The sequence below is a fragment of the Danio aesculapii genome, chromosome 11 (assembly GCF_903798145.1).
Source record: "Danio aesculapii chromosome 11, fDanAes4.1, whole genome shotgun sequence".
Classification (NCBI taxonomy): Eukaryota; Metazoa; Chordata; class Actinopteri; order Cypriniformes; family Danionidae; genus Danio; species Danio aesculapii.
Genome location: NC_079445.1, coordinates 28,642,331 through 28,666,229, shown reverse-complemented (window position 1 = coordinate 28,666,229; position 23,899 = coordinate 28,642,331). Strand labels below are relative to the sequence as shown.

Genomic DNA, 23,899 nt, shown 5'->3' with positions numbered 1-23,899 from the left:
AGGTCTCGAGGACTCCCCTGCTTGTCGCCACGTGAGAAGTGTAAACTAGTGTTGTTTTCGGTGATAATTTGGTTTAGTCGATTGGCTATGGTTTATGTTTTTCGACAATGGGAGGAAACCGGGGGACCCGGGGGAAAACCACGCGAACACGGGGAGAACATGTAAACTCCGCACAGAAACACCAACCAGCCCGATAGGAGGTTGGACCAGCGGTGTTCTTGCTGTGAGGCAACAGTGCTAGCCACTGGGCCACTGTGTCACCCTATCGAAAAAAGGGGGAGGAAGTAGGGGTGAAAGGGGGGGAAGCTTCAAGACGAAGATAACTGGAGTGAAAAACTCTGGTTATTTATAATGCTTCCGTAATCATCTAATGGGTCAGATTACAGAGCTAATGAGGAGCCAGCCGTGTTGATCATACGCACGTGATCCTCTCGAAATTAGCTTATAAACCACACTTGTCATGCACAGATCATAGACCTTTCTGTGACGCTGTCATGAAACCGGCCGTTCACATATTGCATCTTTTGCACGCCAAGGTCCATTATTTTTAATGAAGGTGCATATATTGCGTGCACATATTAATAGCAGCATGCACACGTATGTCAGGTGCACCCAGCTGAAAACATCTCTTTTCAGACAAACTTTAAATGTAACTTCCGAATGCCGCATTACGAGTCAGGTAACAAGAACTGATCGATCAGCTTCATACTTTGTATGGAATATACACTTTTCGGTTAAGTAATTTTAATTCTCTCCATACATAAAACTAGTATCGGAACTGCAACAATGCTTTGTCAAGTTGTTATGCTCTGAGAAAATGCTTGACGGTCACCAAACAATGACAAAGCAGCAACCGCAAAGCACGTTGAAAATGCTGAAGGAGGCGACACTCTTACACTTTTTCCACTCGCTTTTAGACACACTACATGACTGACTTACAAATTACCTGGTTCTGCCATACATCAGCCTTCCTGTATCCAAAGTAACTTAACCTCATACCTCAGACGTTGACTTTTTGGCACTAAGTCCTCCTGTGCTGATCTCCCTGTATCATCCCTGTGTATGTAGGCTATTCAGTCTCCTGTTCTCGCATTCTGTTTAGGCGTGCTGCGTTATGATTGGTTCAAATAGGCTACCATACTGTGGGAAAATTGTGCTGTAAGGCGATTTAGAAATTGTGCATATCTAAATTGCAATTTCGATACAATTTTAATTAATCGCAATTAAAGCCCTAATACACAGGTATACTGTAAATGTAAACAGTAGGTCTCATTTATTAGCATCAAGTATCGAACTTACAGTGAAAAATACTGTATATTTTTATGGAATTTATTTACCTTGGTTAATTCTAGTTAGTACAGATATTCACATTAGCTCATTAACTACAGTTTAACCACTGGACTTTAAAATGCATTGGTAAATTCTGAGATTAACATTAAAATGAATACATGCTACAGCATTTTAGTTCAACTAATGTTAACCAATGAAAGTACATAAATTGCTGCATATAAATGTGCATTTATGCTGTAAATAATGCACACCAACATGAAACAAAAAAGAATAATTTGAAAAAAAAAACCTTTGTGACAAAGAAAACCCAAAAATGTCTATGCTGACTTGGTTATACGGGGAAAGGGTCTCTGAAAAGCCCTTCACTCAAACATGGAGGGCTGAAAGACAATGATGGGACAATTGTTTGTTTTGCTTCATGAGCCCATGGGATTTCAGGCTGACCAGAAGCATAACAGTGCCCCACGTTTGCTGTTAGCCAATTAGAGCTATCATTAAAAGCAGATGCGCCATGGGAAATAAAGCGAGCCACAGTGGCGTCTGTGCATCATGATGACTTCTTTGCTAAAGCCTCGTCTGTGTGGAAAGTTGCCAGGACCAGGAATCCATAGGGATGCTACTGCTCCAGTGTCCTCTACAGCTTCCCTCAACCTCGATTTCATCAGGACATGGATGTCTTTGTCTTTTTTACTTCATGGTATTGAGAATTACAGTAAGATTACATCAAACCCCGGCCTTAATCTTCTGTCTTTGAATGTGCCATCACTCCACATTCTCCTACTAACTCAGGTTTAAAGCTTTGTGGAAATCCAGAGTAAGGCTACAAATTATTCCTAGCATTATTATTTACATTTTGTCCTTCTCGAGTGTCGTCTGCTGTAGCGTTTTAGTATCAACAGCTTTGAGGGATTTCCCGTTTATAATGTCTAAAGTTTGGATGCCGTAAATGAAACGTTCATGCAGCAAGACACATATTTCATCCTAAGGGAAATAGTGCTGTATCGCTGTGGAGCCATAAATAAACTGTTGTGGATCTGGATCACACAACCGCATTCCCGAGGAACGCATGAGTAATGTTTACCACTGTAAAGCTGCTCGCTCTCTTTCATCAGACTCAAGTTCATGAGGACTTCTCAACAGGTGGAAGGTCTGCACCCAATCAGCTTTGCCCAAGCAAGAATTATGTCTTTCATCGACAATGCCATGTAGCTTAATATACCTTCACAAAGAAGTCCCCTAGTGCCGATGCATTTGTTTGTGTTCATTTGATGTTCATGCTAGTATTTCTACAACAATATATGGAGTTTCTAGCTACATTAAAAGCTAAAACTACTATTAAAAGTGAACAAAAAAAAATCGTGTAATATTTGCTGTAAATTTAGAATAAGGAATTGATATTTAGGAAGATATTGGTGACTTTTTTGGTAAACAGAATATTTAATGTAATTCAAAAAATGCATGGTCAATGGCTACCGGCTCATATGTGGGCAAAAGTAAGAAAACAATGAATAAAAGTGATCCACATATTTAGTTATAAGTGTGATTTATTTCTAAACTAACTTTGAGAGGATCACATACTTATGATTGATCACGGCTGGTCCTGCATCAGCTCCTCATATTAGGCTAATCAGATGAATACTGACTCACTATAAATAACCAGAGTTTTCCACCTCAGACATTTTCTTCTTGAAGAATCCCCCCTTCCACCCCTACTCCTCCCCTTCTCCTGATTGGGCGGCACGACGGCTCAGTGGTTAGCACTGTTGCCGCACAGCAAGAACGCCACTGGTTCGACCCCTCACAGGGCCAGTCGGCGTTTCTGTGTGGAGTTTGCATGTTCTCCCCATGTTCTCCCCATGCTCGCGTCCAGCTATATCTCAGCTATTCCTAACACGTTCACAAGCTCTCGCCCTTCAAACTGGAGGGAGCCACGAGGATATTCTGAGCTCAGGGCTCTCTCCCAGGACAGCATGCCAAACACGCTTCATTATCAATCATCAGCTAAGTGTGAACTCTTGAAAGTAAATTAAAATAAAATATACATTTTTGGATAAATGATCCCTTTAATGTGACCTCTAGTAAATTGATCTTACTTTACGGTCATTTCGAAACATTGTAAACATTTCAGGGTTCATCCACATTTTTTTCTACTAAAATTCCATGACTTTTCCATGATTTTCCCAAGACTTTTCAAGTAAATTTTCATGACCCAAAGTTTCATGCAATGTCTACATATGTGTGGTAAAAATCAATACATGTTAAAATTTATTACAGCATATCGTAAAACAACAATCTATTTAGTTTCAGCTTATATTTATATCTATGTAAAATTGATTTAGATAATACCTAAACCACACTAATAATGTGAGTATGTGATTTGCCAAGGACAGAATAGTAGTAAAGACAACTAACCTATATTCAAGTATACAGATATCTGTTTTCCATGACTTTTCCAAAAACGTTTGTGGGTTTTCCTGATTTACCAAACATTTTTCCGGGCCTGGAAAATGCCATGTTAAAATTTCATGACTTTTCCGGGTTTTCCATAACTGTATGAATCCTGACATTTGCAGCATAACTGGTTTCAAGGTTTACAGCGGTTTGGAAAGTCAAGGTTTTTAAACCGCAAAAAAAATGTGTTATATTGTACCTAAGGTATATGTAAATTTGAAACTAATAAAGACAACAGAAGTCAAATATTTATTTTAATTATTTAGCCTGACATATTTGCTCTTACAAAATATTATAAATGTTTCCTAAAATGAAATACATTGTTTTAAAATGGGGGAAGTTATAGCTTTTTACCCCAAACATTTATAAAGTACTTTTTTAGAGCAGTAATCACAATATCATGATACCGCGAAACAGTGATATTTTTATCCAACGTCATCATACCATCAGAAACTTATACAGGCCCATGCCTAGCAGTGTTAATTACATATCCCCATAATTTGTATATCTAAGCCATTCTTCTACAGATTGTTTGATCAGATTACAATTTGGAGAAATATGAGTATTGCTTGGCAACATAAAGACCAAGCAACCATGAACATATCTACTATTTTGTCCTTCTGAGTGTTTTGCTACCATTTCAAATGAACACGTTCTCGCAGAACATGTTCATTTGAAATGGTACAAGACCCTGTGCGTCTCCAGAGGGTCTCTGTTTCACGCAGCTCTAAACGAAATCAGATCTGCCTTTATAAAGGGCATTTCTGCTAAAAGAGCCTGGCTTGCTTCATTTACTAACGGCGCCTCCCTGGGAGGAAATGTAATATTGTTAGCAAAGCGCTCTTCATTTTTGTGACAATAATTCAGTGCCATCGTGAGCTTACATAAATTGGTATGTTGTCAATATTTTGACACACGTCAGGTCAAAGAATGGTTATCTGTTGAAAGCCCTGCAGAAGACTTAATTGAAGCATGCATAATTACATGCTCGTTCTACAAGAGGTGTCTACATAAAGTGTTGGAGGAGTTGTGAAAGTAGCTGCGAGATAGATTTTTCATCTGGAGATCTTATGACCTACTGCAACCCACAACGTAAATGGATACCATGGCATCTCGGCAAAAACATCTTCCACAAATCAATTCATTACGCCCGACTCCCAGCAGTTAAAAAGCCCCTCTTTCTTGCATCAACCCATCCCCCGACCACTGACCACAGTCCTGACATTGTCTCACGCAGTGGTATCAGCTTTCCTCTGCCAGAGAGATAAATGGCTGGATGAATCGAAGGCAGACTTCGATAAAAACCGCTTATGTATAATACATGCAACCCACCATCAATAACCTTTCATCTTAGATGGCTTTATATTGTTCTCATCAAACTTTTTTCTTCTAAATATAGCCTTGGGTCCTCATAAAACAATTGAATATTCTGAATTGATGCTGGAACTTACTTCTTTGCAATTTGTTTGTGAATTTAAATAGAACACGCCCACAGGAACTAGAATTTGAAATGACATACATCCGTCCAAATAATTCAATAATATTCTGAAGCAAGATTCAACTTTGTTCGCAATGAGTAAATGCTTGTTATAATATACATTTTAAGTGAAATAATTTTACATTAATTTATACAGTAATACAAAGAATAATACATACATTACTGAATGTAAAAAAATATATATTTTTTTTTTCTATGTATCTAAAATACTAGCAGTTAATAATATTAATAATAAATTGTATATTTACAATATAAAATTAAAACAAAGTCTAATTAAAATACATGCATCCATTTATTTAATTCAGTAATGTTTTACAATATAATTCACCTTCACTTGCAATCATGGTTAAAGTTTATTTTGATTGGTACAAATTAGAATGGATATATGGATGAATTAGATTCAATTCAATTCAATTAAATGTAATTTAATTAAATTTAATTTAAGTTTCACAAACTAATTTCGAGAGGAGCTTGTGATATGATTGACTGCAGCTGGTCACCCATCTACAATCATTAGTTAGCCAATCAGATTATCCAAACTCACTATAAGTAGCCTAGCTAGAACTACTCCCTTACCTTCATTTTCCGAAGAAACCCCTCATCCACCCCTTCTCCTCCTTTCCTGCTTTACCACAGGGAGTTCTTGAGAACCACCTGATCTCGTACTCCCCTTACATGCTCTATTGACCAGGCGGGAGCCCTGGGCTCAACTATCTCCGAGCTCAGGGTTCTCTCCCGGGACAGTATGCCAAACCTGCTAACATTTGTCAAACAATATCTAAGTGTGAACTCTTGAATTTAAGTTCAGCAGAAGATTGGCAGAAGTATAATATCAGAATAATATAATAAGTATAAATTAGTCTTAACAGTGCAGGGTCATAAGACTCCACATATGGCAGGGCAAGTAATTGACATGGAAATTGACTTGGAAAAATTCAATCGATCATAGGTTCTGGATGTCAATTTCGATTACTTTTCAATTAATTACCCAGCCCTAATTGATGGATTCATGGATGGATGAAAATACAACTATAAATAATACAAATACATTGTCTATTTAAAATGTAAAAAAAAAAAAAATATCCAATAAATGGCATAAACATCTACCCAACTATTCCTGCAGCCAATATTTGAGGCTGTTGTGCTTTCAGAAAATAATGCACTGTATTTCAGCCTAATTAAGTCATTTCAACACCTTCAAAACACATCTAATCAGGGCCAATCCTCAAATGCTCTGTCATTTTTCTCTAGGCCAGTGCTAGTGCCTCATTAACATTATTTAGCTCATGGGATTATAAATGGCGACACAAGATTGGAGAAATGATATTATATTACGACTCTATATCCCAGATTTGCAATCAGCTCCTGCCGCCATAAAATATTATGAAATATTCCTCAATGCATTAATATGCACTAATGCTTTATGAAAATGAGCTAAATACCAAGTGATTAGGATAATTATTGTCTCTGTTAGGAGTAACAGTCTTTCAGCAAAACACTGACAGTGTGACGTGAACGGCATTAGAAGCACCTTTTTATGGCTTGTTTGATTTGACTATAAACCTCTCTATTATGTTATAAGCACGTTGTTTTTAGCCACGGCTGTTTACAGAGACTCCTCAAGTCCAAGCAGACACTTGTAATATTAAAATCCATAGCATTGCAGTAAATTGCGTGCAGGCCAAAAACAACCAAATGTGTATAATTACACGGGCTCTTCAATTTAGAGTAGACTGCTTGACGATTTATCGGCAGGTGCTACTGAGGAAGGATTGTGACCGTACTCATTAACTGTCATTGAATGCGTATCGGCAGAGCGCCGCCCTGCTAGTGCCTGCAATGAGTGGCTATTATCACAGCTCATCCTGGCCTAGACGGGGAGCCGGTGTGGTAATTACAGCCAGGCTCACGAGTGTGTGCGTTGTCTGTCTGTGCGAGTGGGTGCGGAAGGGAAGGGGGGTCTGAAACACAGGTGGGCGTTTTATTGTGTCGTCTGTGCCAGCGTGGAGCCTGTCTGAAGGCTGTCGTTGCCGTGGGAACAGGACCCGCCATCGGGCGAAACGAGAGCTCCCGCTGTAGAGCGAGTTGAATTACAGGTGAGGCAGGCTGAAGGAGAGGAGCACTGGGGTTTGGATAAGAAACGATCAATACGCTCACACGCTGTGAAAGGGCCAGCTTACATTGATGCTGCACAGGGATACTGTGAAAGGGGGAAAAAACACAGCCGTACTACCCACATGAACATGTTTGAGTTGCCTGGGATATCACAGCGAAACCACAACATCAACAGCGGGCCATTTCGAGACCTTGGGCTTGAAAGGAAAAACAAAGTGTAGCTTGTAGTTTATTTCAGAATACTAAATGATTAATTTTATTACAATAAAAATAAATGTTATCCTATATAAATATATTTTTATCCTTATTACATTCTGCATTTTGTAACTAACCAATGCTCTTGGTAAATTAATATATGCTGACACAAGAGATATCAATTGCAATATTTACTTAAGATGGGTGAATATTATAACTGAAATCAAAAGCTCTTTTTAATGTCATTTAACAACCTTAAGTTGACAAGCAAATTAAAAACGAAGCTCAAATCAATATTATACTATATGTGCAATAATGGGCTATATGCAAACAGACTTTTCATTTTCAGCCAGGCAGTCCAAGGGCTTCCAGTCGACTGTCTTTCCATTACAAAAATGATCTGATTTCTTTAAAAATCAGCGATTTGCACTGCCTGATAGATATACGACATGAAGTGGGTCTCAGATCGGACACGAAGCACTGCATTAAATTCCATTTCCCCTCGCCATGTCTTTAAAATATGACAGTTTATTTTACCCCAGTATTTTCTACTGACAGCGCTAGTGTTTACAACGATCTTTCATCTCGTTTTACGCCTAACTAAATGAACGCTTAAGTCTTTTTAACTGAATGTATTGTAATTACATTACAACATCGATGCTGTAAAATAGTCACACTAAGCTTTCACCGGAGGTTTATCGTTGGCTTTAAAACTCTAGCTGTGCATTGAGCCCATTGAATTAAGATTCTTGTCAGGATGGTTGTTTAATAATAGATTATAAATCAAAAAAGTAAGGATTGAATATAATTTCATCCTAAATTAAAGGTGCAGTAGGTGATTGCTCTTTGTTGTGTTAGTTGAAGGTCTTTTAACGTTCCGATAGTAATGATTAAAGTAAATGATCTAAATGTATTTATAGGCATTTTGATAAACTAAAAGACAAAAAAATTTTGTCCAATTAAATATTGACGGGCCGACAAATAAGTCAAACTGTCTGTCAACAAATTTAAATGTGCATTTCTGTGCAGTCTCTTTACGCAGATAGATATGTCATTTGCATGAGAGAGACATCAGGAAAACTGCATCAACCTAAAAAAGACCTCTTTCTGAAAAACCAACGTGGATTTGTCGCCATTAAAAGAAAAATAGTTTTTAAAAGGGCTAATGTTACTTTGAATATTGGGTCTGAAATAGCGTGTAGGAATGATTTCAAAACAACAGCACTATTTCATTGACTGTAAACAATGTTGTATTTTATAGTCATTGGCTGATTATTTGATTTCACTATTTAGAATTTGCAAACAATACTTTTCTGAAATTGTATTATTAGGGAGAAAGTCAGAATGTGCGAATATAAAACCAACTTTACCCCAATGCCAGTTTTGGGGAAATATAAATCACCCGCCGGCCTGTCAACAACTACGATGGACAAAGTGCATATCTCCATAGAGTTTTCTAACTAGTGAATGACATGTTCTACTGTTATATAGGGTTGTCAATCATCATATTGTCATCTGTTCGGTGCACGTTCAGGACTTATCAAGGTGTGACTTTGGACGGCAGGGGAGGGTTGTCAATTTTCAAAGTTATTATGCTAATGCTAGCATTTTGGCATATCACCTACTGCACCTTTAATTTCTTATATCGCAATAAAAATTTGTGTGTTGAAAAGCTGTATAATAAGTGGTATCTCTTATCCCAAGCTGTCGGTTTAGTTTGAACTTCTTTCTTTGTGCAATGCTTTAACTGTCACTAACAGGATGATACAGTAATGAGTTATTATTATTGACCAAAAAATCAGCATTGGTGCCTCTACAGGACATCTTTTTAAAGCGTGATCCACATTGTTAAAAAGAAAACAAGCAGAACATGAAACTACAAGGACACTGCGCTAATAACATGACATAACCAAAAGACAGACCAGCAAACAAAGACTTTTCGCCATCCAGTACTCAGGGTCAGAAGCAGCTGTGACCTAAAAATGAAAAGAGTTCTGTGCAACAATAACAAGACCACTACATATTATCAGAAGAGCGCTCTTACCTCGGCAAACAGTTCCATTTTCCACTGCCTCGTGACCTGCTTTACACATACAGCGACCAATAGGGACCATCCACTCTCCATCTCCATTACAGTACAGTTTAATGGGAACGTCGACCTCCTCGGCATTAGGGATACAGACTCCCCGTGCCGCTACAAGTGAAGTGCTCTCTGCTCCCGAAAGCGTCTCCTGAAATATCGCTCCGTTACGGATGGTACGAGGGCACTTCCGGTAGAACACACGCACGGCGATCAGTGACATGCACCCGCCGTAGTCCTGGAAAGCTAGGTAAAAACCATTACGGGAGACGGGGCCAAAACTGCGAACCTCAGTGTTAATCTTCATCACACGTCCACCCAGGTCTACTTGTGAGAAACTCTCATCGGCTGCAATGGTGTCCACCTTGATCCACGGGTTTTCCATCCATGGGGGGAATGTTTTGGTGGCCGTGTCGCTGTCAGATTCGTAGTAGTAAAGGTTGAAGGTTTCCTTACAAGAACCAGGGACTCTTGGGATGCTGCTGCAGTCTCGCACTGAGAACTTCATCTCCACATGAATGCGTTGAGCTCCTCTTCGCCGGATGTACTTGGTGCGCACCCAGTTGTTTTGGTTGGCGTCAAAGACATTGCACACCTGATAGGTACGGATGGTGTTCATGTTCTCATCGTAGCCGCTTACTTCTTCCCACTGTAAGGAAAAGTAAAGAAAAAACTTTCAGAAAAGAAATAAAATTCATATATTATATTTTTAAACTTAAATAAAAATGAAAAAATTATTTTTGTCTTATTTAAAAACGCAAACCAAACATCTTCCCAAGTCTAGAAATAAGGTTTCCTATCTGATCTCAGGAAAAGAGAAGTATTTCAGAATATCTGTCTCTTTTCCTGTGGTGGTTTACAGCAAAAACAGAAGCTTGCTCTCTCTACCTCTCAACAACAAAACAATTAATGACAAAAAACATTAAAAGCTATAAACTGTCTTCTCTCATGACCACACTTATGATTTAGTATGGTAATGAATATGTATGTTGATGTGTTTGGTCTTGACGGCATAGATCTACTACGCCGCTGCTTTGATGATTATGGCATAACAAGTATCGAGACCTGCTACTGCCAATATATTCAGTCATGCCATCTAAGAATATAACACGCTGCTGCTGCAAACATAATATATGTAACCCCTGAAGCAGATCTAAACACAGGTGGAGCAGGGGTGGAGGAGGATCTCCGAAAAACACGCTGCAGCCTAACAGCGTAGACTGATACCGAGCATTTAAAGTGATGAGGAGCAAACTCATTGGCTGGCAAAGTGACAACAACCAATCTCTTGCGCCATGTTGTTAATGACGGAGGAACAGATTAGATGACCTTTCAGAGTTTCATGGCAGAAATTATTCTATGCCTGTTATCCAATGAAGTAATGGATAAATAGTGACCTAATATTATATACAGTTGAAGTATTAGCCCCTCTTTGAATTTTTTATTCCTTTTTAAATATTTCCCAAATGATGTTTAACAGAGCAAGGAAATTTTCACAGAATGTCTGATGATATTTTTTCTTCAGGAGAAAGTCTTATTTGTTTTATTTCGACTAGAATAAAAGCAGATTTAAGGTCAAAATTATTAGCCCCTTTAAGCTAACTTTTTTTTCGATAGTCTACGGAAAAAAATTTCATTATACAATAACTTTCCTAATTATCCTCTCCTGCCTAGTTAACCTAATGAACCTAGTTAAACCTTTAAATGTCACTTTAAGCTGTATAGAAGTGTCTTGAAAAATATCTAGTCAAATATTATTTACTGTCATCATGGCAAAGATAAAATATATCAGTTATTAGAAATGAGTTAACATTTTTATAACATAATAGTTTCATGTTCATAAATGAGCTGAAAAAACCTTTTCCCCATTAAACAAAAATTAGGGAAAATATAAACGGGTGGGGGGGGGTAATAAATGAGGGGGGCTAATAATTCTGACTTCAACTGTATATTATTACTTGAAATGTTTCTAAAGGGGAGTGTCACAGTGGCGCAGTGGGTAGCACGATCGCCTCACAGCAAGAAGGTCGCTGGTCGCTGGGTCATTTGCCATTTCTGTGTGAAGTTTGCATGTTCTCCCCATGTTCGTGTGGGTTTCCTCCGGGTTTCCCCCACAAGTCCAAAGACATGCGCTATAGCTAAATTGTCCGCAGTGTATGTGTGTGAATGAGAGTGTATGGGTTTCCCAATGATGGGTTGCAGCTGGAAGGGCATCTGCTTAGTAAAACATATGCTGGATAAGTTGGTGGTTCCTTCCGTTGTGGCAACCCCTGATTAATTAAGGGACAAAGCCAAAAAGAAAATGAATGAATAAATGTTTCTAAAGTTACGACTATTGGAAGGGGTAGACAAATGTTGGTTTTAGGCAATGTTTATAACCAAGGAAATGCATCACAGCAGTTGGTGAAAAGCATCCAAATTCATTTATTTGTATTAATTAATCATCATACGGCCATGTGACAAAAAAACTGTACACAATGTGCAAGTTTCAGAAAGTGACAAATCTTACCCCAATCTCATAACAACAGGTTTTCTGTTACAGGTCATAGAAGCGGTCAATCCTTTCTTGTGGATTTAGCTAGACTATAAAACGAACTAACAGCAGAAAATATCATGTTATAAACATGTTTGTATCTCTGCATCAAATCTCTGGCGGACTTTAACAGCACCTGAGCCATTTTCAGCAGTTTTCCCCACATGCACAGGCCAGATTACTGAGCACAGGAGGAATGAGGTGGGGGGAAAAAAGCAAAATGCTCCTGCTTTTCTGCCAACGGGTCTGGCACTAGGCATTGAGAGGGTTGGCACTGCCTTGGGTTTTCTGTAGACCTCTACATGGCAGTGCCAAGTGATTCTGGTTTCTGTTTATTTTCGTCTCCCCTGCTTGCTCTCAATTTCTTGCACTGTATAAAAATATGTACTATTAATAAAGCTGGAATGGAGACAAAGAAAAGGTGATACACTTTGATGTTTACACAGTCATTTTATTTTTTTTGCTGTGCTGCCTTTTTTCTGTCCTCAGGCAGCTTAAAATGGAGCCAGTATTAGCATAATTAAATTCTCTCCATCGCAACGAGAAAACAAATAAACATAGTTTGGCGAAATGAAACAAACATGCTGACTCAACAGCAATAAAAAAATGCATTAAAGAAATAGTTTATCAAAACCTTTTCACCCTCGTTCCTGTATGGTGTTCTATATTCAGCAGAAAACAAAAGAGCTTGTTTTGAAGAACATTGATAATCAAACAAGTTTGGTAACCCTTAATATACATTGAGATTTTTCATAATATTATTTATGTTCTGAAAAGACTAATTAAGCCATAGGTAATGTGAAGCGGAGTAAATATGGAAAGAAAATTTGAAGACTGCCTTAAACTCTCTGGTGATGCTTATATAAATGGACTTTCTGAATGAACATACTTTTTTTTATTTCATGCACTTTCATTTATTGTACATTTTGTATTTTTGTACAGGCAACTTTATGGTACTAAATTATAATTATAAGCCATTTATTAGCCACTAACCACTTTTAGAGCATAGTGAAAATGTGAAAATTAGGGTTGCGCTGGTCTGAAAATAGCAACAAATCGCCCATACATGTCTTGCACCTTATTGTGCCGGGTGTATGATAGGGCCCATAGAAGTTTGAACACATTGTTATGAAAATGAACAACAAAATTATTTCACATAAAAACTGTATTGTCAAAACCATGTTTTACTCTAAAACTGGAAAACCAAAGCCATAAATTTAAACAAGCTGTTTTTCAAATTTGAGGCTGATATGTCAAAACAAGCTTTCATTAAAATTTTGTTTTGGCACAGTACCAAATGCATCTAGAATAAATTTGTTTTCAATGCAGCATAGGTGTGGTTATTTTTTTCATGGCCCCTTAACCTTTTCAAATTATGTCCATGATTTTGTATGTGTCTGAATGTGTTTTAGTAAAACCTTAAAAAAATATTCAGTATAAATAACCCAGAGGTTGAATTAAAGAAAGAACAGAAAAAGAAATTACCTTCAGCTGACCCAAAGATCATTAGTGCAACAATTCAGGGAACCAAATAGAAACACTTCATCCCTCTGAACATCACAAAACTAACATAATCAAATTACACGGACAGCCATTTGATAGAGTGAAAGAGACTTGTTGTAAAATTTACAAGTATATATTGCGCACACTTAAGCATGAAGGGTACATGCACCAGGGACTTCACTACTCGGCCTAAAGTGACTCCAGATGACTCCGTTGTGGTTTCCAGCCAAGTTGCCTGCAATCAAGCCACAGGCTTTCAGCACTAAACAACTCAAATAGCAGTCACAGAAGTCCTGACCTCATCCAAGAGGGAAAGCCCTTTTCTTCACCTTACACATTATTGAACCACGGCCTCAAAGCTCAGCAAGCGTATGATCACCCCCAACCCTCCCCAAATGGCCCTCCCCTCGAGTGTCTTACTCTTCACTTAACAGCTGACATAATTTCCCAAATTAGTTGCTGCTTAACAAGGATTTTGACAGAGTTTTGACGGGCTGGGGGAGAAAGTCAAGCCTGTCCAAGACCTCCATTCTATCAAACGATCTAGGACTAATTAACAGCTTTCGTTCCTCGCAGCTTTTGTTCTTTATTCCCATGTCCCTGTTATTCGGCTGAGATGAACTGAAATGATTCTGGAATGGATTGTGGTCATTAACACTTGCACTTTTCGAGTGCGTTTTAAGTTTTCCATCACTTCAGCTCAGTCCTTTCATGCAGCCAGATGTGTCTTGGGTCACTGGCAGCCATTGACCTTGCCGCCTTTCTCAAGGATGACACATTCTTCTGTGAACCAGAAAGAGGGGTGAGAATGAAGGGTAGTTAAACAGGAGAAGACAGGGTGTAGCATCCTCTTGTTTGTAGTCTGTCACTCTGACTAATCAAATTAGAATGAATTAATAAAAAAAAGCAGTGTTGCTAATGAGAGACTGAGCGAGCGAGTGAACGGCGTGATGGGAGGAGGAGAGGAGTGGGTTAAAGAAGCTCCAAACAAATGGCCTTTAAATGGATGGCCTCCCTTTGTGCTGCCTCGGCTTCTCTGCCACTCTTTCATCAGAGGCAAAGAGGAGAACCAAATGAGACATAATAAGAGCCAAGCGATCAAGCGCCGTGTGTGAAATTAGAAGAAACGTCTTCATTTTCATTGGTTTATACTTGATTCTCAGTGGGAGTGTGGCTAAGGGGTGACCATCCATTAAAGGTGTAAAAGAGGGATTTGCCATTCAAACGAAAAGCTCTGTCAATATTAGCAATATGCCGAGCTAGAAAAAAGTAAGGGCAATATCTTTTTAACATTGTATATGTACAGTTGAAGTCAGAATTATTAGCCCCCCTGTTTATTTTTTCCCCAATTTTGGTTTAATTGAGAGTTTAATGGTTTATTTAAAAAAGAAAAAAAATTCAAAGGAGGGCTAATAAATCTGACTTCAACTGTACATTATCATACAATATTTTCATACTCAAAAAAGTGGTGTGAGAGTAGAGGAATTAATTTTATAATGAATCAATGAATAATGATCAGAAATAAAAACGGAACAATTCAAAAGCAGGACATAAAGACACACATATGCGAATGGTGTACTTCAGAATAAATGTGTAATGTACTGCTTTCGCAACAGTGTAGAGGTCTTTATAAACAAGTGTTCTCAGACTCAAAGGATGAGGCTGGCTGCACTCTTTGGTCACCGGTGTTAAGAGATCAAACCCTCACATAGGAGGCTCTTCAGCAGTGGTGCGCCACCAATTCATGTCCCTATTTACTGGAACTCAAACACAAAAATCTCCAACAATAAAGGAGCTGGACTCTAGACTGCTAGTGCAGAAACAAGAGCTTCGGTCCACTGGATGAGAACACAACCTATAGTGCTTAAGGGGCCCACGTGGACCTGATCTGCAGTCTCACAATCAGGACAACACAGACTGAATGGAGTCTGTACTCTGTTCTCTTACTGTCCAATGATCTGAAATCAGTATTCACCTATTTTTTTCTAGTTAAAAATTTGAATTATATGAATTTATATGAAAGGCATTTATCGTACTTCATTCAAATGGGATTTTTTTAAAAATATAGTACAGCATATTCAATGAATCAAAAATGTCTTTAAAAGTCTCATTTATTATTAAAAAAAATTAGTTTCACAATGAAGAAAATTAGCTTTTTTAATTCTCAGAACTCAACTGTTCTTCATCTCTGCAATTCTCCATTCTATTGTACCTCACTTGAATTTCAGCAATTCAATTGTTATTTAAATGCATTATTAACTCAACTCTGAATGATGCACAGCCCTGATAAATAATAAACCATGACACATACAGTAATGGCCAAAAGTGAACCTTTATACAGTACATCTGCATGTTGCAGACCTGTGCTTAGGTAATATAAAACTCTATATCTCTTTCTATATCTCGTCCATGTTGTCAAGATTTTCATTTGTAAATGAAAACATGCAAGAGAATTACTGCTGCTAAAAACACATAGTGGGTACTTTTACTTAAAAAAATAATAATACTTTAACATATATATATATATATATATATATATATATATATATATATATATATATATATATATATATATAAATATATATATATATATATATATATATATATATATATATATATATATATATATATATATATAAATATATATATATATATATATATATATATATATACATATATATATATAAATATATATATATATATATATATATATATATATATATATATATATATATATATGTATATATATATATATATATATATATATATATATATATATGTATATATATATATATATATGTATATATATATATATATGTATATATATATATATATATATATATATATATATATATATATATATAAATAAATTAAATTAAAGTTTAATGTTTTCCTCTTTCTAATATAGCTTATTGTGAAGGTTTAACTAAACCTGTATGGTTAAAAAAGTGCTCTCCAGACTCCACTGTCTCCACTGCTGTAAATCATCTCATACTATTTGCCCCAAACCTGTTAAAAACACACATACACACACCTTCCTACACTCAAAAAATAACTCATTGGATAAACTCAATTTATTTGAGGGCAGGATTTCCATCCAATACATTTGTTTAGCACCAACTACAAAACAACTATTCACACAATTAAATGCAATTGAGTTAGTCCAACATTATTTTATCAAATAAAAGTTTAAATACATTTTATATTTTTATTTAACTTAAACTCAAATGTCTGATCATTTCATGTATGTCTGTTATGTCTTTTACATTTCAAAGTCTCTTAGTTATCCTAAACTAACTAAAAGAGACAAGTGTATTTCATGAGTTACATATACAGTTGATTGAGACTGATCTCAGAACTAATTTTAGGACAGTTATTACTCACTGAGCAAAGCAACAAATTGCATTTTTGCTAATTAAGCTGCCAACAACCAAAGGATGGGTGCTTCTGCAAGGTGGTAATCTCAAAACTCAAAGCACTGGATGAAAATCTTCGAAATCTTCAAACTAAAGTGAAGATTAAACTCTAACAAGTCTTTCTATTCACTTTAAACACCTTTTTTTAAGATTCAAGATTACTTTTATTGTCAACATTTTTCTCTCTTAACTCAATCCCACACAAAGCATGCTGGGAACTACAAATCCCCTAACCAGGTAGTTGGACCAAAACAATTACTTCATGTTGTCCCAACACAAAACGCTTAAGTTAACTTAATAGTTTACAAATTTAAGTGGACTGAACAAAAAACAAATAAATTGGCTAAAAAAATTACAATAATTGTTGTTTCAGCTCATTTTAAACAGGTAGTTTAAACAAGCAGCGGTAATCTTTTTTTGAGTGTGCTAACAGCTTACAACATGGATATTTTATCTTTGTCCTGATTTTTATTCCTTATTTTTCATCAGTAAACGACCCTGAATATGATGAAAATAGTAATTTGGCAAACAGATTGATTCATCTATATGACTAATCTCATCTAAACAGTGTCAGCATATCTAAGTGTCTAATTTCAATAAATCCTGACCAAAAAAAGGTCACAAATGAACATAATTCAACTTGCACTGGGAGAAGCCCTGTGATAAATGACTCAAAATTCTTGTGGACAGAAGTTTAGAAATGATAACTCCCTTGCCACCCAAGAAGAAAGAAAGTTCAGAACCGAGCTGTGATCTCCCGAGTCTCCCAGACAGAGGCTCTCACTCCCGGATATACAGCATAGAGTAAAGCCACGCTTGTGCTGAATTATGAAAAAGTCGCTCTGGGGGAAGAAGGAGTTGGCGGCGATCAAGCTTTCCTGTTATATTAATTGCTCCACTATGACACCACTCTGAACTTTTATTTGGACTTCAGCATCTTTTACAAATAAACTGTCAGAGCCTTATGAAGTTTACATGAAGTCCGCAATTAAAGCTCTCCCAGGGCTGTCATTTGTATCCGAGCGTTTGTAACTATTGAAGCGATGCTGATGAGTTTTTATGGGAAATATGCTGACTCCGCATTTCATTGCAAAGCGCTCCTCGGCCTCAAAGAAATACATCGTAAATCTGCATAAATAAATAATTCACGCAGAGGGGGCTAAAGGGAGCATGTTTGACAGCTCCTCAGGGGGAACTTCTCCAATTTGCAGTTGTAAGAAATCTGACAGATAGAGTCGCATTGAGACATTTGTCCTGAGGGGACGTGCGGGACAAAATGACATCCGGATTTTTTTCAGTTAAAGTGCAGCAGGGTTACAACCCAAAGCGAGACACTGAGCTCCCCGCTATTAGAAAGACTGACGGAGGGAGAGAATGTGACCGAAAAATGAAAGGCGATTCCACAAACTGGAAGTCAGCTTCAATTACTTGTATCCACTGGTAATAAACAACATGTGAAGGAAGACAAACAAGCTTCCAATTGCTTCTTTAACCCTTGTGTCTATCTATATCCATGTGGATCATGTTTGCATATCCCATAAAAATCAAGGACATGACAAAAGAGACATGCTGCCGGAGGACTGCTTGTTTCAGTTTTGACATTTGACCGCATGATTTGGTTGCCTGAGGAGGAAAATGATACAATGCTGTTTTATAGACCAGACTGAGTTCTTGAATCGAATGGTTTAAGGTGGTTCTAATAGGTTTTGTTGGTGGAAATTGGGTTTGTGTTGATGATGATTCACTGAAAAGAAAAGTATTGATACTACTGTAAATGAAACTACTGTACATAAGAATGCAACACTTCTAAAGATAAATTAAGAGGAAGTTTCACAGAATACAATGTCATAGGTTTGAAATGGCTATTTTTTAAATACTGTTTAACTAATCCCTCACCCCCTTGGTTGCTGTTTGATTAATTTGCTCAAAGACTTTGGGCCCTATCATACATCCGGCGCAATAAGGCGCAAGACCCGTTTGCCCCAACGTGTTGCTATTTTCAGACCAACGCAACCTTAATTTTCCTGTTTTTCGCCACGTTGTTTAAATAGCAAGTCCATTTGCCCCACTTTGATGACTCATGGGTGTTGCAGTCTAGAAAAGAGGTGTATTAAGGTGCATTGTTGGCGCATTTGCTATTTTGAGGAACTAAAATAGACTGTTCAATAAACCAGCTGAAAGCAGGTTTAAAGTCCAGCGCAAAGCGCATTAGTTGTGCGCTTCGCTTACAAATTGCTTAAAACACGCAGGACATCCAGCAATACAAATAACTTTACAAATGAAAAAGAATTAAAGCATTAAATTATTTTTAAACATTATTACTTTATACATAAAAATAAAAACCACTGCCTCCATGCCTTCTTCATCTCGGGGGGCTTTGTTTTTTTTTGTTTAATCATGACAATTTGCTTTTGTATAATGGTATTATTATAAGCAGTATTATTTATTATATGCATATTTATATTTGTTTTATTAAAAACAAGCTTAGATTTGTCCATCTGTAACATATGGGGCATAGCATGTGTATTTGGATATAACTCAGTTTTTTGACCACACTTCATTATTATTGTTCATTTATTTGCTTGCTGAAAATGAAAACTGAATTTAGAAATAGTTTCGAAACAAATCTTTGCACTTAACAAACTAAATTAATTATGTAGGTTAATAGATGTCAACACATTTCCTAATCTAGGAAAAAGAGAAAGTGAAAGTGAAAGTAAAGGCTCATTGGAGGAAGCTCATTTTTTATCCTCTCGCTGCAAATGCTGTTTAACTGTTTTCTCATTAGTGAAGTGTTCAGCTTTTCCACTTACAAAATCCACTCTGTAAATAGCAAATGTGCCATGGCGCGATGCAACTGATTCTTAAAAAAAATGGGAGATGAGACTCTGATTGGTTTATTCTCAAAACACACCCATAACTCATTAAGAGATTAAGCACAACCCTGTTAGACCATATGCCGAGGCGCAGACATATTTTTCCGTCCTTAAAACAGTGAAAGTGGATTCGGACACATCCTTAATGCTTTTGCGCCCTGCGCATTAGACTTTGTGCCTAGATTGTTAAATTAAAGCCCATAATGTATTTTTTACATCATCAGTATGATTTGAAACTTTTGGTATTTGGCAGTCATGTGTATTTTGAAAATAGTATTTGTGTGCTTTTTTATGAACCTGAACTTCTATTTCTTTTATTTCTCTGTTTTGATTTGAATTATTAAACATAATTTAGTACCATAGTAAACATTATTTAGTACCCTATAGCTTTTCTCACATTATGCCTTGGAAAATAAAATTTGTTAAAAAAAAAATTGTTTTTACATCCTCAATGTAAAAATATCATTTAAATACATTAAAAGAGTTCACACTTAGCTGATGTTTAATAACAAGATGTGTTTGGCATGCTGTCCCGGAAAAGAGCCCTGAGCTCAGAAGATCCCGTTTGAAGGGCGAGAGGGGAGTCTAGGTCTCGAGAACTCCCCTGGTTTAGTTAGGGCCTAAGACAGATTATTGAGTTTGCTATGGAGAGATAAACTGCTGACTGAAAGGCATAAATAGAAGCCTGACTAAGAGCTCATCTACTGTGCCAATTTGGTTAGTCAATTCACTTATGTCCCATGTCTTTGGACTGTGGGAGGAAACCGGAGAACCCGGGGAAAACCCACGCAACTACAGGGAGAACATGTAAACTACAGAAATGTACAATGAAACGTTTACTGGCCTAGTGAGGACTTGAAACACTGACCTTCTTGCTGTGAGGCAACAGTGCTAACCACTGAGTTGTAGGCTGCCCTATATGTAAAAAGGATAACTGAGGTAAGAAACTCTTGTTACTTATAGTGTGTTAAGATTCATCTGGTTGGTAAATCGTGTGATAGCTGATGCAGAACCAGCCGTGGTCTATCATAAGCACGTAACCCTCTCGAAATTAGTTCATAAATAAACTTCACTCCAAAGGATTAATTAAAATGAATCAGTGAAATGCCTTGTTTAGTAAAACGATCAGCCACTAAGAGTAAAGCATAAATTATAAAGTGCAAGTAATCAACTTCAATTGCGCCACTTTATACTACAGTTTCTTGAAGGACCCACTGTTAATAGTGCATGGTACTGCAAAGAATTCATCTTGGTTAGGAAAGTGCTTTCGAAAGGCCTACAGGATAAAATTGTAGAAAGGCATAGATGTTATTCAAATGTTTTATTCTTATTATTGTTTTAATTAGTTTGAAAAACGGAGTGTTTTTTCATTCATCGGTTTGATGTTGTAATATTTTATTAATTTAAATTTCTTTAAAAAAATGTAAGAAATCTGGACAAGCTATTTGAATTGTGGTTTGATTTCAGGCAGTTTGACAAATAAAGTAAGGGGTATGATGATTCTATATGCACTGTATATTTGATGAAACAAATGAAACAAAATAACAATCATTTGACCATCATTTAGGGAGAACCATTGGTTAACATTTGTTAGAAAATCCCCCATTTACGACAACACATTTTATTTCATTGTTCATTATTAAAAAACAGACAGCAGCAGCACATGAGAATGCTCAGTTGATTAATGATGCTGTTTTAATCTGGACCTTGAGGCAGTCTAGTGGGGATCCACACTATCATGCCCATTAGTTGCACAAATGTACTGGCTTATTTTCATGCTCTGCATCAGTGCGCAACAAGTCCAGATGCATGACCAAATCTGGGTTTGAACATGGTGGCATTTACACACATTTGTAATGTCTCCTGCAACGCAGTGCTCTGCACTGTTATAACTTAATTTGAAGCCTCGTGAGGATGCGCACAGACTGCACAGCAGTTATGAATTAAAAATAAGACATCTTAAATAAAATGTTTACATCCCATCAGTCTTTACATAAAATGCTCCCAGCACTCAATAAGTTAAAGCAGTCTTTTTTGTGTGGTAAAATAATCATTTATAAAGTGCCCTTGAGAAACATGAAAATAAGTCAAGCTCTTTCTTGATTTAAATTGTGAGGTTATCAGAATGAATCAAGAGGTTCAAACAGTGCTTCTTAAAAGTGCTCTCCAACTAGACATTTTCTCTGCCACTTACCTTCTGTTTGTTTTCAGAGTGAACAGTGTTATTGTGAAGAACCTGATTCTGTGCAGCTGCTCAAATAAAAGGTTTACACGCTTCTTCAGTGCAAATTCTAACAGACCAAATTAAAAGCAAGCAAATTTTAACAATGATTTAGATTGGTGTTTAAATTATTAAAATATACAGTTGAAGTCAAAATTATTAGCCCTTCTGTATATTTTTTTCCAACCCAGGCTCTTTATTGATATGTACCCCTGTATATATTTTTGGAAAGTGTAAAATACATCCCAGGATTTACATTTTTCTGCAGTTTTTGTTTACGTGAATCTGCTGTGTATGCTTTTTCAGATCTCAAATTTCTCCCACAAGTCCCATTCACACCTGCTTTTCTTGCATAAATACACAAGAGGCCCCTGTTGACTGACTGACTGACTTACTGACCGACTGTTCGACCAATCAACCCCCAGCCACCCCTTTCCCTAAACCCAACCGATAGTGTTTTCAAAAGCACTGATTGACCCCACCACCCCCTGCCCTAAACCCAACCGACAGTGTTTTCAAAAGTACCTATTGATACCCCATCACCCCCTTTCCTAAACCCAACTGACAGTGTTCACAAAACTCAGGAAAAAAAGCCCTCATGGCTGCCTGATTTTTACCACATTCTCAAACCATGTTCTGGTACTGTTGTGTACTTCTTTATTTTATGTTTTGCCTTTTGTTTTACCTGCTTTCTGGAACCATTCTTCGCTGGGCTGAAACCCAGTCATGGTTAACTCCTCGCGTCTTAAGTCCACTGGCGTACATGGCAAGCTACTGAGCAAACTGGTAACAGTGGAAAAGCCGTCCACACAAAGGTAATCGGTCAGCTGGTAGAAACAGAAGCCATCGGCGGCATCATACTGCCTCATAGCATTTTTCAAAGACAAAATGCAAACATAGCTCTTGCTTCATAATTTGCTCTTTCCAGAAATGTATACGGGGATACATTTTCACAATGACCCTGTGTTGATTTCTGAAAGACAATTTTTTCAACATTTCTAAACATAATAGTTTTAATAACTAATTTCTAAAAAGTGATTGTTTTTGTCTTTGCCATAATAACAGTTTGTTCTGTAGACAATCAAAAAAAGGGGTCTAATAATATTGACCTTAAAATGGTTTTTAAAAAATTAAAAAATGCCTTTATTCTAGCGGCAATAAAACAAATCAGACTTTCTCTAGAAGAAAAAATATTATAGGAAATACTGTGAAAAATTCCTTGCTCTGTTAAACATTATTAGGGAAATATTTGAAATATAATTAAAAAAATTCACAGGAGGGTTAATGATTTTGTCTTCAACTGTATATAAAATTGTAAGCCCAAGTTGAAACAAGTTTCTTTGCATAGATGTGGAGTAACAGTTACAGTAAAAATAATAATAACAGAAAAGCACATGAAGAATGTGTTCCTCACACCTGGCTGTTATAAAGAGTTACCATAAATCACTCTTTAATGTAGGTGTTAACTGCCATAATTACACTGTTCTATACAGTATATTCCAGCTGGATAAAACATCAAGGTGTTAAAAATAAATGTAGTCAAATGAATGAATAAATGAATGAATGAATGAATGAATGAATGAATGAATGAATGAATGAATGAATGAATGAATGAATGAATGAAGAGTAAATGAATGAATGAACCACATCTGGATTTTTTCTTCTTGACAGTTCAGCAACAGGGGTTTGTTTTGCAAAGCTATTCAGTGGCAGGAAAGCCA

The 23,899-nt window shown here is 36.8% G+C and overlaps 1 protein-coding gene across 1 annotated transcript in view; it reads right to left on the bottom strand.

The window, feature by feature from the left end:
- ephb2b (eph receptor B2b) overlaps nt 1–23,899 on the bottom strand; it is a 207,076-nt gene that overhangs the window by 103,626 nt on the left and 79,551 nt on the right. The window contains exon 3 of the mRNA XM_056467688.1: nt 9,594–10,278. Within this exon, the coding sequence (XP_056323663.1) occupies nt 9,594–10,278 (685 nt within the window). The remainder of the gene's footprint in view (nt 1–9,593; nt 10,279–23,899) is intronic.